The following is a 14294-nucleotide window of genomic DNA, read 5'->3' as shown; positions in this document are numbered from 1 at the left end:
CTGCTAAGTCGCTTCAGTCGTGTCTGACTCTGTGCGACCCCATGGACTGCAGCCTACCAGGCTCCTCCGTCCATGGGATTTTTCAGGCAAGAGTACTGGAGTGGGTTGCCATTGCCTTCTCCTACCTATTTAATTCAATATATAATGCACTATGAATATATTTGCTTTCTTTCCATGCTCAAGTCCTGGAAGAGCTAATGGAATGGATGAGTGGAGTCAAAGTGCTCCAGGATATGTATAGGCAATCAGGTCTCATTCTATTCATCTCTCACAAGAGAGGACTGGACCAAACAATGCTTTTGGGTCTACCCTCTCTAAAATTCCAAATCTGAGTGATTTGGTTACATATCTCAGGGTAAAATTAGTTAGCATTATTTAGCACCTCTTTCAGGAGAAGGCAACGGCAACCCACTCCAGTACTCTTGCCTGGAAAATCCCATGGACGGAGGAGCCTGGTAGGCTGCAGTCCATGGGGTCGCACAGAGTTGCACACGACTGAAGCGACTTAGCAGTACCTCTTTACTGACTCAACCTCCCTCTCTCCTTCAAGAAATCAAACAGCAAGGCTGCAGGTTTTCTTTGAGATTTCCAATATTGCTGTGTAAACATAACAATAATGATAACAATGTAGATAACATTAACCCCCATGTGTGTGTTAAGTCACTTCAGTCATGTCCAACTCTTTGTGGCCCCATGAACTGTACACTGCCAGGCTCTTCTGTCCATGCGATTTGCCAGGCAAGAATATTGGAGTAGACTGCCATTTCCTTCTCCAGGGGATCTTTCCAACCCAGGGATCAAACCTCAGGTCTCCTGCATTTGGCAGTCTGGTTCTTTTCCACTAGCGCCACCTGGGAAGCCCTCATTAACCCCCAAGTGTCAGCAAATCCAAATAGCAAAAAGAGATAAAGGTAAGTAAAGATGAAACCCTGCAGGATCCTTCTGGGTACAAGCCCCTCCACATTCCCACTTCTTATTTGGGAAAAAGCTTTAGCCTTGTGAAATGAAAACATCTCCTGCCATATCAATAAACAAGAAATGTCACAGCCTTCAGCAATTTCTGGCCTCCAAATGTGAATGAGGGCTCTCAAAACTGTGATCCAACAGATGCTGCCACTTCCCCCTTCCCCCTCGCTGAGGTAACTGCTGAGGAACTAAGGGAATGCAAGAAACAGCCAACAGCCACTCCTAAGGTTGAATGAGGAAATAGGATTTGGCACCAGAGAGCTGAGCTGCATATGAAAAGAATGAATTCAGTGAGCTCAGAGGCTTGCATCTTTCCATACATAGAATGCTAAATTCCTTAACTTGATATCTAATCTTTGATGTTCAGACTGCTTACTCCCTTTGTTGCAAACTTGTATATAGCCAAACTCCCCTCTCCTGCCTCCTTGGAGCAGTTTTCTCAGAGCTACTGAGATACTGTCTCCCAGGCTCTGAGTCCTAAACATGCACACCAAACAAAATCATTCTGCTTTCAGGTTGTGACTATATTTTTCAGTCTACAGTCTTCAAGGGCTTCCCCAAGTTTCAAAGAGCAGACTCAGTTACTAATTAGGAAAGTGAGAAAATGCAGAAACAAAGGAAAAGCAGTCAAGCAAGAAAAGTAGTAACAACATGAACGACAGAGTTGCAGGACTCCTAGTTTCTCCTAAAGAAATATAGATAATGATCTAATGATCCAGCAACCCCACATCCAAGGAGTGGTGGCTGCGCAGGCGCAGGAGGGCCTAGAGAAGCTATTCCACGTTCAAGGTCAGGAGGAGGGGGGTGGTGAGGAGATACCCCTCATCCAAGGTAAGGAGGAGCGGCTGCACTTTGTTGGAGCAGCCGTGAAGAGATACCCCACGTCCAAGGTAAGAGAAACTCAAGACAGTAGGTGTTGCAAGAGGGCATCAGAGGGCAGACACACTGAAACCATAATCACAGAAAACTAGTCATTCTAATCACACTAGGACCACAGCCTTGCCAACTCAATGAAACTAAGCCATACCCATGGGGCCACCCAAGACAGGTGGGTCATAGTGGAGAGGTCTGACAGAATGTAGTCCACTGGAGAAGGGAATGGCAAACCACTTCAGTATTCTTGCCTTGAGAACCCCATGAACGGTATGAAAAGGCAAAATGATAGGATACTGAAAGAGGAACTCCCCAGGTCAGTAGGTGCCCAACATGCTACTGGATCAATGGAGAAATAACTCCAGAAAGAATGAAGGGATGGAGCCAAAGCAAAAACAATACCCAGCTGTGGATGTGACTGGTGATAGAAGCAAGATCCGATACTATAAAGAGCAATATTGCATATGAACCTGGAATGTCAGGTCCATGAATCAAGGCAAATTGGAAGTGGTCAAACAGGAGATGGCAAGAGTGAACGTCGACATTCTAGGAATCAGCAAACTAAAATGGACTGGAATGGGTGAATTTAACTCAGATGACCATTATATCTACTACTGAGGCAGGAATCCCTTAGAAGAAATGGAGTAGCCATCATGGTCAACAAAAGAGTCCAAAATGCATACTTGAATGCAATCTCAAAATGACAGAATGATCTCTGTTCATCTCCAAGGCAAACCATTCAATATCATGGTAATCCAAGTCTATGCCCCAACCAGTAACACAAAGAAGCTGAAGATGAACAGTTCTATGAAGACCTACAAGACCTTTTAGAACTAACACCCTCAAAAGATATCCTTTTCATTATAGGGGACTGGAATGCAAAAGTAGGAAGTCAAGAAACACCTGGAGGAACAGGCAAATTTGGCCTTGGAATGCGGAATGAAGCAGGGCAAAGACTAATAGAGTTTTGCCAAGAAAATGCACTGGTCATAGCAAACACCCTCTTCCAACAACACAAGAGAAGACTCTACACATGGACATCACCAGATGGTCAACACCAAAATTATATTCTTTGCAGCCAAGATGGAGAAGCTCTATACAGTCAACAAACACAAGACCAGGAGTTGACTGTGGCTCAGATCATGAGATCCTTATTGCCAAATTCAGACTTAAATTGAAGAAAGTAGGGAAAACCACTAGACCATTCAAGTATGACCTAAATCAAATCCCTTATGATCACACAGTGGAAGTGAAAATAGATTTAAGGGACTAGATCTGATAGATAGAGTGCCTGATGAATTATGGATGGAGGTTCTTGACATTGTACAGGAGACAGGGATCAAGACCATCCCCATGGAAAAGAAATGCAAAAAAGCAAAATGGCTATCTGAGAAGGACTTATAAATAGCTGTGAAAAGAAGAGAAGCCAAAGCAAAGGAGAAAAGGAAAGATATAAGCATCTGAATGCAGAGTTCCAAAGAATAGCAAAGAGAGATACGAAAGCTTTCCTCAGTGATCAATGCAAAGAAATAGAGGCAAACAACAGAGTGGGAAAGACGAGAGATCTCTTCAAGAAAATTAGAGATACCAAGGAAACATTTCATGCAAAGATGGGCTCAGATGTCCTCAGATAAAGGACAGAAATGGTATGGACCTAACAGAAGCAGAAGATATTAAGAAGAGGTGGTAAGAATACACAGAAGAACTGTACAAAAAAGATCTTCATGACCAAGATAATCACAATGGTGTGATCACTCATCTAGAGCCAGACATCCTGGAATGTGAAGTCAAGTGGGCCTTAGAAAGCATCACTATGAACAAAGCTAGTGGAGGTGATGGAAGTCCAGTTGAGCTGTTTCAAATCTTGAAAGATGATGCTGTGAAAGTGCTGCACTCAATATGCCAGCAAATTTGGAAAACTCAGCAGTGGCCACAGGACTGGAAAAGGTCCGTTTTCATTCCAATCCCAAAGAAAGGCAATGACAAAGAATGCTCAAACTACCGCACAATTGCACTCATCTCACACGCTAGTAAAGTAATGCTCAAAATTCTCCAAGCCAGGCTTCAGCAATATGTGAACCGTGAACTTCCTGATGTTCAAGCTGGTTTTAGAAAAGGCAGAGGAACCAGAGATCAAATTGCCAACATCCGCTGGATCATCGAAAAAGCAAGAGAGTTCCAGAAAAACATCTATTTCTGCTTTATTGACTATGCCAAAGCCTTTGACTGTGTGGATCGGGCTCTACTACAAAGCCACAGTCATCAAGACAGTATGGTACTGGCACAAAGACAGACATATAGATCAATGGAACAAAATAGAAAGCCCAGAGATAAATCCACACATATACGGCAAGAATATACAATGGAGTAAAGACAATCTCTTTAACAAGTGGTGCTGGGAAAACTGAAAAATAAACTCAAAATGGATTAAAGATCTAAATGTAAGATCAGAAACTATAAAACTCCTAGAGGAGAACATAGGCAAAACACTCTCAGACATAAATCACAGCAGGATCCTCTATGATCCACCTCCCAGAATGCTGGAAATAAAAGCAAAAATAAACAAATGGGATCTAATTAAAATTAAAGCTTCTGCACAACAAAGGAAAATATAAGCAAGGTGAAAGACAGCCTTCTGAATGGGAGAAAATAATAGCAAATGAAGCAACTGACAAACAACTAATCTCAAAAATATACAAGCAACTTATGCAGCTCAACTCCAGAAAATAAACGACCCAATCAAAAATGGGCCAAAGAACTAAATAGACACGGATGGCTAACAAACACATGAAAAGATGCTCAACATCACTCATTATTAGAGAAATGCAAATCAAAACCACAATGAGGTACCACTTCACACCAGTCAGAATGGCTGCAAGCAATAAATGCTGGAGAGGGTGTGGAGAAAAGGAACCCTCCTACACTGTTGGTGGAATGCAAAATTGCAAATAGAACTACCATATGACCCAGCAGCACTGTTTATAATAGCCAGGACATGAAACAACCTAGATGTCCATCAGCAGATGAATGGATAAGAAAGCTGTGTACATATACACAATGGAGTATTACTCAGCCGTTAAAAGAATTCATTTGAATCAGTTCTGATGAGATGGATGAAACTGGAGCCGATTATACAGAGTGAAGTAAGCCAGAAAGAAAACACCAATACAGTGAGACACAGATCTGTATAACGGACTTTTGGACTCAGAGGGAGAGAGGTGGGATGATTTGGGAGAATGACATTCTAACATGTATACTATCATGAATCATGTTTGGGAATGCATGTAAGAATTAAAGATTTTAAAATTTAAAAATAAAAACTAATAAAAAAAAAAAAGAAAGAAACTGTGGAAAATTCTGAAAGAGATGGGAATACCAGACCACCTGACCTGCCTCTTGAGAAATCTGTATGCAGGTCAGGAAGCAACAGTTAGAAGTGGACATGGAACAACAGACTGGTTCCAAATAGGAAAAGGAGTACGTCAAAGCTATATATTGTCACCCTGCTTATTTAACTTACATGCAGAGTACATCATGAGAAACATGGGGCTGGAAGAAGCACAAGATGAAATCAAGATTGCTGGGAGAAATATCAATAACCTCAGATATGCAGATGACACCACCCTTATGGCAGAAAGTGAAGAGGAACTAAAAGCCTCTTGATGAAAGTGAAATTGGAGAGTGAAAAAGTTGACTTAAAGCTCAACATTCAGAAAACGTAGATCATGGCACCTGGTCCTATCACTTCATGGCAAATAGATGGGGAAACAGTGGAAACAGTGTCAGACTTTATTCTTTTGGGCTCCAAAATCACTGCAGATGGTGACTGCAGCCATGAAATTAAAAGACGCTTACTCCTTGGAAGAAAAGTTATGACCAACCTAGATAGCATGTTGAAAAGCAGAGACATTACTTTGTCAACAAACGTCCATCCAGTCAAGGCTATGGTTTTTCCTGTGGTCATGTATGGATGCGAGAGTTGGACGGTGAAGAAGGCTGAGCGCCCAAGAATTGATGCTTTTGACCTGTGGTGTTGGAGAAGACTCTTGAGAGTCCCTTGGACTGCAAGGAGATCCAACCAGTCCATTCTGAAGGAGATCAACCCTGGGATTTCTTTGGAAGGAATGATGCTAAAGCTGAAACTTCAGTACTTTGGCCACCTCATGCGAAGAGTTGACTCATTGGAAAAGACTCTGATGCTGGGAGGAATTGGGGGCAGGAGGAGAAGGGGACGACAGAGGATGAGATGGCTGGGTGGCATCACCGACTCAATGGACGTGAGTTTGAGTGATGGACAGGGAGGCCTGGCATGCCATGATTCATGGGGTCACAAAGAGTCGGACACAACTGAGAGATTGAACTGAACTGAATTAATGCATAACTTTGCACTGTTCTGCAGAAATTAAGCACCAGCCCAGAGGAGGATGTTGACTACATGCTGACTACAAGCATGTAGTCCCCGGGTTGGTTAAAACCAGAAGACTTGTAATTAAGATTCCCAAAACATCATCCTGTTACCTAACCACTAACCAATATCCATGACACCATCTTGCTGTGTGCTCATAAAACGTTTACTTTATGTACACAGAGAGAGAAGGCACCCTCTGGTTTCTCCTCTCACAAAGACACTAATCCTGTTATATCAGAATCCTACCCTCAGGACTTCATTTAACCTTAATTACCTTCTTAAGGGTACTATCTCCAAATACAGCCACATTAGGGGTTGGGGTTTCCCACATATGAATTTGGGGGAGATACATTCAGTCCAAGCAATAAGTTTGACAGTGAAAGCAATGAGCAGGAACTGAATATTTCTCTATGTTCTCCTTTCCTTTCTGACTCATCATCACTAAAAACAGAAATAATATGAAGCAATGAATGTTTCAGCATCCATGCGTCATGTAGCATCATAAAAGAAACAGGCAACTGGGAGGCTAATGATTCCCTAGGATGGATTCCACTTCTAATGTGCACTTGTTTTATCATTTTAATATATTTACCTATGCTATACAAGACAAGAAAACAAAGAGGTGGATTAAACCTATACTTGACAACACATATATGGAAGTAGTAAGTAGAACACGTGTGTGTTAAGCATAGGTACTATATATTTAGGGCAACTGAGCATTAAATATCCACAGTTCACCAAATATATGAGACACAAAGTATCCCTTGATACACAGGGAGTCCTTGATATTCTTGATGTCTTAATTAAGCACCAATAGGTGGAAATCATGGCCACATATCCTTTGCCCAAAGAAGGCAAATAAAACCTAGGACTGCTGAGTAGGCTACGTGCCCTACATCTCTCTGAGACAGCAAGTGCGTGTCCCTGGCCCAGGGCACCTTCTGTCTGTGGGTCTCTTGCCGCAACCTTATTTCTGGCCCTCGTAACCACACCATCAGTGGGGAATGCTAATGTGGCAGAGAGTAAGAGAAAGGAGATATGGATATTGCCTAAACTCAATTACTGCGGTCCTTTCACCCGTGTGCACAACATCCTAAGTATGTTAACTAACCCATCTCTTTCCCCCAGCTTCTTATGGTATGTTTCAAATTGATTTCATAAACCATGGGGTTCAAGCATCCCAACTGGGTCTGTGAGTCCTTCTGTCCCATGACTCTGGAATGGATAGCTGGCTGGTAATATATGAGAGGCTACAGGGTAATCCCTAAAGGGAAATGTCATCGAGAACAGCCACAAATGCGAACTCCAAGCAGGAAGCCAGCCTTGAGAAAATCTGAGGCTCTTGCTTTAGCTATTCCTTTTCACCCACCTTGCATCAGCCAGAGTTGCTCGTGCTACAGCCCAGACTGTCACAAAGGCCGCTGGGAACCCTGCAATCAGAAAAGAATTCAGACACAATATTTGTTTCAGGATTAAGGTATCTTTTTCTTATACTCATCACATAAAAATATACTATTAAAAGGTGAAAGAGAAAAATTGGACATGAAAAATGTTACTATGTAAACAAGAAAATTCCACTTAATTTTCATCTTGTCCATTTGAGAAGAGAGCTGGTACATTGATGTTATTTGTTCCCAAAAGTATGAAGAAGAAGATTGGCCCTATTTTCATTTGAGGGGTATAAGGTTAAGCTATGTGAGGAGGGGACTGGAGTTCCTGGAGTCAAAGGCAGGCAGTGGTCGGTGCATATAACTTTTACCTCTTGCCACTCCAACAGTCACATGCTTTCCAAGAAGCATGAAGCAACAAGAGGGACTCATGAGAAGTGACAGGAAGGCTATTGTTTTTAAAAATTTGAATTTTCTCATTCTAAAGGTGGAAGGCATAGAGAGCCTACACTGAAAGTTACAAAATTAGGACGTTTTGATCAGTTTAGCCTCTTCTTTATTGTTCATATTGGCTGCAGACAGAAGCATTTGCAGGTACTGAAAACTTACCAAAGAATGGTGCTATGTTAGCTTGATGATTTGAGCATGACATATTTGTCTTTCATAAGTAATAATCACCTATGAGCTTGCAACATCAAATCTATTAATTATACTGACTTTCTATGAGTCTTTGCTTCCAGTAAAGATGGACTGTTTAGTTCATGCTACATTCAGTTAGACTCCGACATCATGAAAAAAAACACAAACCATACTTTTATAGAACTCTGCAATAGAAGATCAAAGGATTTAATGAATATGTGGCCTTTTAGAAAGAAGTTTTTAAAAAAGGAAAGAGAGGCCACAGGAAGCACCTTACAAAGAGAGAAAAAAATTTAACTCAGAACACTTTTAACACAATATTTTTTACCTTTTAAAAAACACATTTGTAATTTTTCAGATATCTTTTCTAAGCAAAGGAACATAAAAATAGATGTAGATTAAAAATTTCAGAAAAATTAAAATAAGGTGATATCCTACAGCAGGGAATTTCTTTGGTTTTCTTAGTGATCTAGTTGAATTTAACCTCAGTCTGCCTGTGTGGCTATTTAATTTTATAATTCTATATTCCAGTTTTATTTATTGTTTTTATATAACTCCCTCTTTTAAAAATTCTGCTCAAATTCTATGTTTTAGGAAATTTTTGTCAAAATGAAAGTGAAAGTGTTCGTCCCTCAGTCACATCCAACTCTTTGGGACCCCATGGACCGTAGCCTGCTGGCAGCTTCTCTGTCCATGGAACTCTTCCAGACAAGAATACTGGCGTAAACTTCCATTCCCTTCTCCAGGGAATGTTTGTGACCCAGGGATTGAATCCCCAATCTCCTGCATTGCAGGCAGATTCTTTACCATCTGAGCCACCAAGGAAGCTCAGTGTGCTATGCTGTGCTTAGCTGTGTCTGACTCTTTGAGACCCCATGGACTGTAGCCCACCAGGCTCCTCTGCCCATGGGAATTATCCAGGCAAGAATACTAGAGTGGATTGCCACGCCCTCCTCCAGGGGATCTTCCCAACCCAGGAACTGAACCAGGGTTTCCTGCATTGCAGGCAGATTCTTTACCAGCTGAGCTACTAGGGAAGCCCAAAGGTAAAGTGCTTTTATATGATAATACACACATTCTGGCATCTCATCTGACAGGTGAAAATTAAGAATAGCTACTAATACAGAGGTAAATTACCACAATCAATAAGGATAAAGAAGCAAGATTGAAACTTTTTTTTCTATCTTATACATTACTTTAGGTCTAAATCTTATTTAGACCCAATTATAACTTAAGGCTCCCTCTAGGTAGGTAAACGGGCTTTCCTGGTGGCTCAGAGGTTAAAGCATCTGCCTGCAACGTGGGAGACCCAGATTCGATCTCTAGGTCAGGAATATCCCCTGGAAAAGGAAATGGCAACCCACTCCAGTATTCTTGCCTGGAGAATCCCATGGATGGAGGAGCCTGGTAGACTACAGTCCACGGGGTTGCAAAGAGTCGCACACGACTGAGCAACTTCACTTCACTCATTTGGTAGGTAAACACTCAGCACGTTATTATTCACACTGTAATGATGTGTGGAGCTGCTTTTATTTACATTGATTTTGCTGGTTCTTAATAATAAATTGGCAAGGAAGGAAATTACCATCTAAAGAGGAACATATGCTGTATCTGCCTTTGTAAATTGAAAACGGATATTTAAAATGACTGTTTTTGTACATCCTTATCACAAAACAAGATGTACAGAGAAGCAAAAGCAAATTCTAATGATAACTATGTTTCTATTCTTTCAACCCATCATAGCCTTAATTTTTCCTATCCCTGCCTCAATTTTCTCATAAATAAGGCACTTTATTCTTGGCTCCAACTGCACATTTTAAAATTGCATTTAATTATATACTTAAGAAAAGAAAAGAAAGCAAAGTCGCTCAGCTGTGTCCGACTCTTTGCAACCCCATGGACTATATAGCCTACGAGGCTCCTCCATCCATGGGATTTTCCAGGTAAGAGTATTGGAGTGGGTTGCCATTTCCTTCTCCAGGGGATCTTCCTGACCCAGGCATCAAACCCGGGTCTCCCACATTGCAGGCAGACGCTTTACCGTCTGAGCCACCAGAAGGGTCAGTCAAAAAGTACAAACTTCCAGTATAAGCACAACAAAAGGTACAAACTTCCGGAAATAAGATAAATAAGTACTAGAGATGTGATACAATATAGAAAAAGATTAGTTGTTACTGTTTTAAATTGTGGTTAAGTGAGCATAATATTGCATGTAATATGATTTATAAAAGTGAGCTTTCATGTAAATCCTACTTGCTTGCATGCATGTTATTAAACCATTCAATGAAATGATGATTTCAAGTTGTGATGGTTATCTACTATAATTGTCACTCCTATGCCAAAATGTTTCTGGGGAAATTAATACAAGTTTTAAAGAAAGGTAAGAAACTAAAACTTGTATAGAAGCTCACTGGAATCCTACTTTTTTTGTTGTTACATTTTATTTTTCATAGAAAGATTTGAAAACTAGTTTCCTGGGTTTCAGAGCTTCCCTGGTGGCTCAGATAGTAAAGAATCTGCCTGCAATGCAGGACAAGCTAGAGACTCGGGTTTAATCCCTGGGTCAGAGAGATTCTCTGGAGAAGGGAATGGCAACCCACCCCAGTATTCTTGCCTTGAAAATCCCGTGAACAGAGGAGCTTGGTGGGCTACAGTTCATGGGGTTGCAAAGAGCTGGACACAACTAGAGCCACTAACACTTCCTGGGTTTCAGTGAGACAAATCCCTGACTTTATGAAGCGACAGACTGAGTGATACAGCCCAAATAAGAGCTGATAAGGGACTGAGCAGCTAACTATCAAACCAATTCGTAAATAAAGAAAAAACAAGTTTATTACTAGTGTGACCAGTGTCATAGCAAGCCAAAAAATAAAATCAAACTCAGACAAAGTCACTGTTGAATTTTCTATCAACAACTTTATCAACTTCTACTAATGATGTGAGTACACAGACATAATTTTGATTTGAAGGTAAACTACAAAAACTGTTAAGAAAATTACCAAAGTACCCCCCCCCAAAATATTAAATGTATCTTTTTTATTTTAGTAATTGGTAGTCAAAGATAAGGGACAGCTTGAAACCAAACTGTTTTCAGAAATAGAATTTTATTCACAACAATTAGTATTTCATAATAAATAAAGAGTAACAGTAAATTGACCCTTTGTCTTCTTCAAGGTTATTAACTAACAGGAAATTCAATATCCCTTACTTTACGCTTTTAAATGTTAAGACAATGTTAAGGCCAAACAGGCAAAAAACTTTCTTATTTTGAAGGGGAAAAAAAGCTTCAAATTTAATCTTGAGCCACTTAGTTAATTTTTTCCCTCTGCTGACCACCTGATCATTTACAAATTAAAATAACAGTTGTTAATCTTGAGACTTCTTAATTTTAACCACATATGAGTTTTAATTTCTCTTAAACTATAACAAACAACATTCTTTCTCCATATCACATTGAGTTAGTGCCTGGTTCAGTAATCCCTCTAGGACTGAAAAGGCATTTTGGAATGTGAGTTCAATCTTTTTTTTTTAAATTACCTATGCCAAAAGTAATTCTAACTATTTCCTTCCAAAAGACGTGGTAAGTCTACATAATTAGCTTGTAATTTGTATTGTTAAATACAGCCAAGATGGTTCTATAAATTTCTTTCTGTCATTCTCATCATATGACCCAGAATTTTATATCAAAGATGCATCATTATGGATTAGAAATTCAAAAATCAAAATTTGTAGAATGGAATTACGGTTAAATCAAGACACTGGCATAAGACATGATGAGCACAGCAGTTCTAAATGTGTAAGGCAAACAAGGTGTTTCCCCCAAAGAATCCTCTCAAGAATCTGGTCTAAGAACAGTAACCCTAAGTTAAATGTGACAAGTTTGTTACCACTGGGAGAATCATACACTTGATTTTAACGATTTTCCTCAATAAATAATTAAAGAGAAAGGAAACATAAAGATGGGGTGGGGAGAGACTATTTCAGGAAAAGAGCTGAAGAATGCTGATGACAGGCATGACACAAAGCCCTGAAATCCATAATCCACTTGAAAAGGAAAGGAGACAGAAATGCCTTACCCCAGCCTATCAAGGTGAAGCCCCACAGGTACTTGGTGTCCGAAAAGAATGCCACAAAGATTAAACTATGCAGATAGAGACCTTCCACCAAAATCCAATAGTAGTTTGTAGCCAAGAAGTAAATAAACATCACAACAGCCATCTTGCACCCAATCTGTTACAAATAAACCAACATGGCACCATATTAGAACGCCTAATCATTCTGTTTCTACCACTAAAAAGCAGTTCCTCCATTTCTTTTTTAGAATCTAATGTCTCTTATAAATGGGGAAGCCAAGACTTTTGAAAGAGGCCAGAACAATGTTATTTAAATATAGCATTTCTAAGACTGCTGTCTTGATTTTATTTTTAAAATAAGTTTTTTTTTTCCTTTAGAAGTAACAAGAAATCACTTTTCCTCAATTTATTCAAAAAAGAATACTTGATCATCAGAGAAAATTAGGAAAGTACAGAAAAGCATAAAGAAGAAATTTATCTATCATTCTACCATGAATTTATTTTATTCTGGACTTTGTTATACTCCAAAAGTTAAATGGCTTAAAACACTAAACATTTAATGTGTCTTATGAATCTATGGATTGGCTGGGTAATTCTACTGATCTGGGAGAAGCTCAGGTAATCTTGACTAGGTTCACTCATAGAAGTCTACTTTCAACTGGCATACCATTACACCCACTTCATCCTTCATTTTAAACAAGTCACAAAGCCAATGCAGAATTACAATCAGCAGAGACGATAGTGAATTACAGGGAAAAGGACAAAGATAATGATGGCATTAAGAAAATCAGTCTACTCTACCTAATTTCCAGATATACCACTTCAAGGTGATAATGCTTTCCATTAACTGAATGACTGGGTAATTCTACATACTTAATAACACTAGGATATCTAAGAGCACAATCAAGTACTATGGAATCTTACATGGAAACAAGTCTTTGGGTTTCTAATAAAGGAACTAAATCCCCTGGGTTTTTAAATCCCAACCTTCTGGTTTTGCAGGTAGGTTTTGCTTTTATTTCTAGAAGTGGTGAGCCATGTAAGGGGTCATGAGGAAAACACTTACATATTGTGATTTGTCCACAGCAGGCACTTCTATGGAGCTTTGTAGGTCATCCTGCAGTATCAGGGACCGCAGCTCCTTTACTCCTATGTGAGCATGGACCACTCTGTCCTTGACAAAGATGCTCGCAGCTCTCAGCATGAAAGACACAAATAAATGCATGTGGATATAGTTCCTAGTACAATGCAGTCGTCTACAGAGAAAATATTTAGTATTTAGGTTTGAATAAAATTAGAAATGGAGACAGAAAATATGTAAATGAGCTCAAACTTCCCCCCCCAAAAAAGAAATATAATAAACCTGAACAAAAAGAGCAACAATTGGAGTCAAAAGCTAAAATATAATTTTTTGAGAGTTAATTTCAAATATATCCTGAGCAGCTACCATGTTTATCCAGATTATGCAGTGTTAAATATTATACTACAGTATAATATTATAATATACCATTATATTATATGTGCATACATGCTAAGTTGCTTCAGTCATGTTCAACTTTTATGTGACCCCATGGACTGTAGTCCACCAGGCTCTTCTGTCCATAGGATTTCCCAGGCTAGAATACCAGAGTGGGTTGCCATTTCCTTCTCTAGGGGATCTTCCCAACCCAGAGATCAAACCCACATCTCCTGCATTGGCAGGCAGATTCTTTACCACTGACCCACCTGAGAAGCCTCTATTTCTTCCTGTATGGTATTGAATCATCTAGAGATTATTTAAGATGAATTTCCGTCCTGTGCCACCAAAATCATTTGGAAAAGGTGAAATAAGCTTTCACATCATGAATGAAAATTTTCTAACTCCTTTGACAATACTCTGCATCACTTAGCAAAAACAGACCGCAATGCAGACCCACTGTTTTAATGGTTTCATACTGCTTTGAGGCT

The 14294-nt window shown here is 39.8% G+C and overlaps 1 protein-coding gene across 2 annotated transcripts in view; it reads right to left on the bottom strand.

The window, feature by feature from the left end:
• Window positions 1-14294, bottom strand: part of PTH2R (parathyroid hormone 2 receptor) — a 97671-nt gene that overhangs the window by 53215 nt on the left and 30162 nt on the right. For both annotated transcript variants that reach the window (XM_004004878.6, XM_042244122.2), the window contains exons 6-8: window positions 13414-13603; window positions 12351-12504; window positions 7617-7677 (exon numbers count right to left, since the gene is read on the bottom strand). In XM_004004878.6, the coding sequence (XP_004004927.4) occupies window positions 7617-7677; window positions 12351-12504; window positions 13414-13603 (405 nt within the window). The remainder of the gene's footprint in view (window positions 1-7616; window positions 7678-12350; window positions 12505-13413; window positions 13604-14294) is intronic.

This window comes from Ovis aries, chromosome 2, assembly GCF_016772045.2.
Source record: "Ovis aries strain OAR_USU_Benz2616 breed Rambouillet chromosome 2, ARS-UI_Ramb_v3.0, whole genome shotgun sequence".
NCBI lineage: Eukaryota > Metazoa > Chordata > Mammalia > Artiodactyla > Bovidae > Ovis > Ovis aries.
This window is presented reverse-complemented; position numbering and strand designations above follow the sequence as displayed.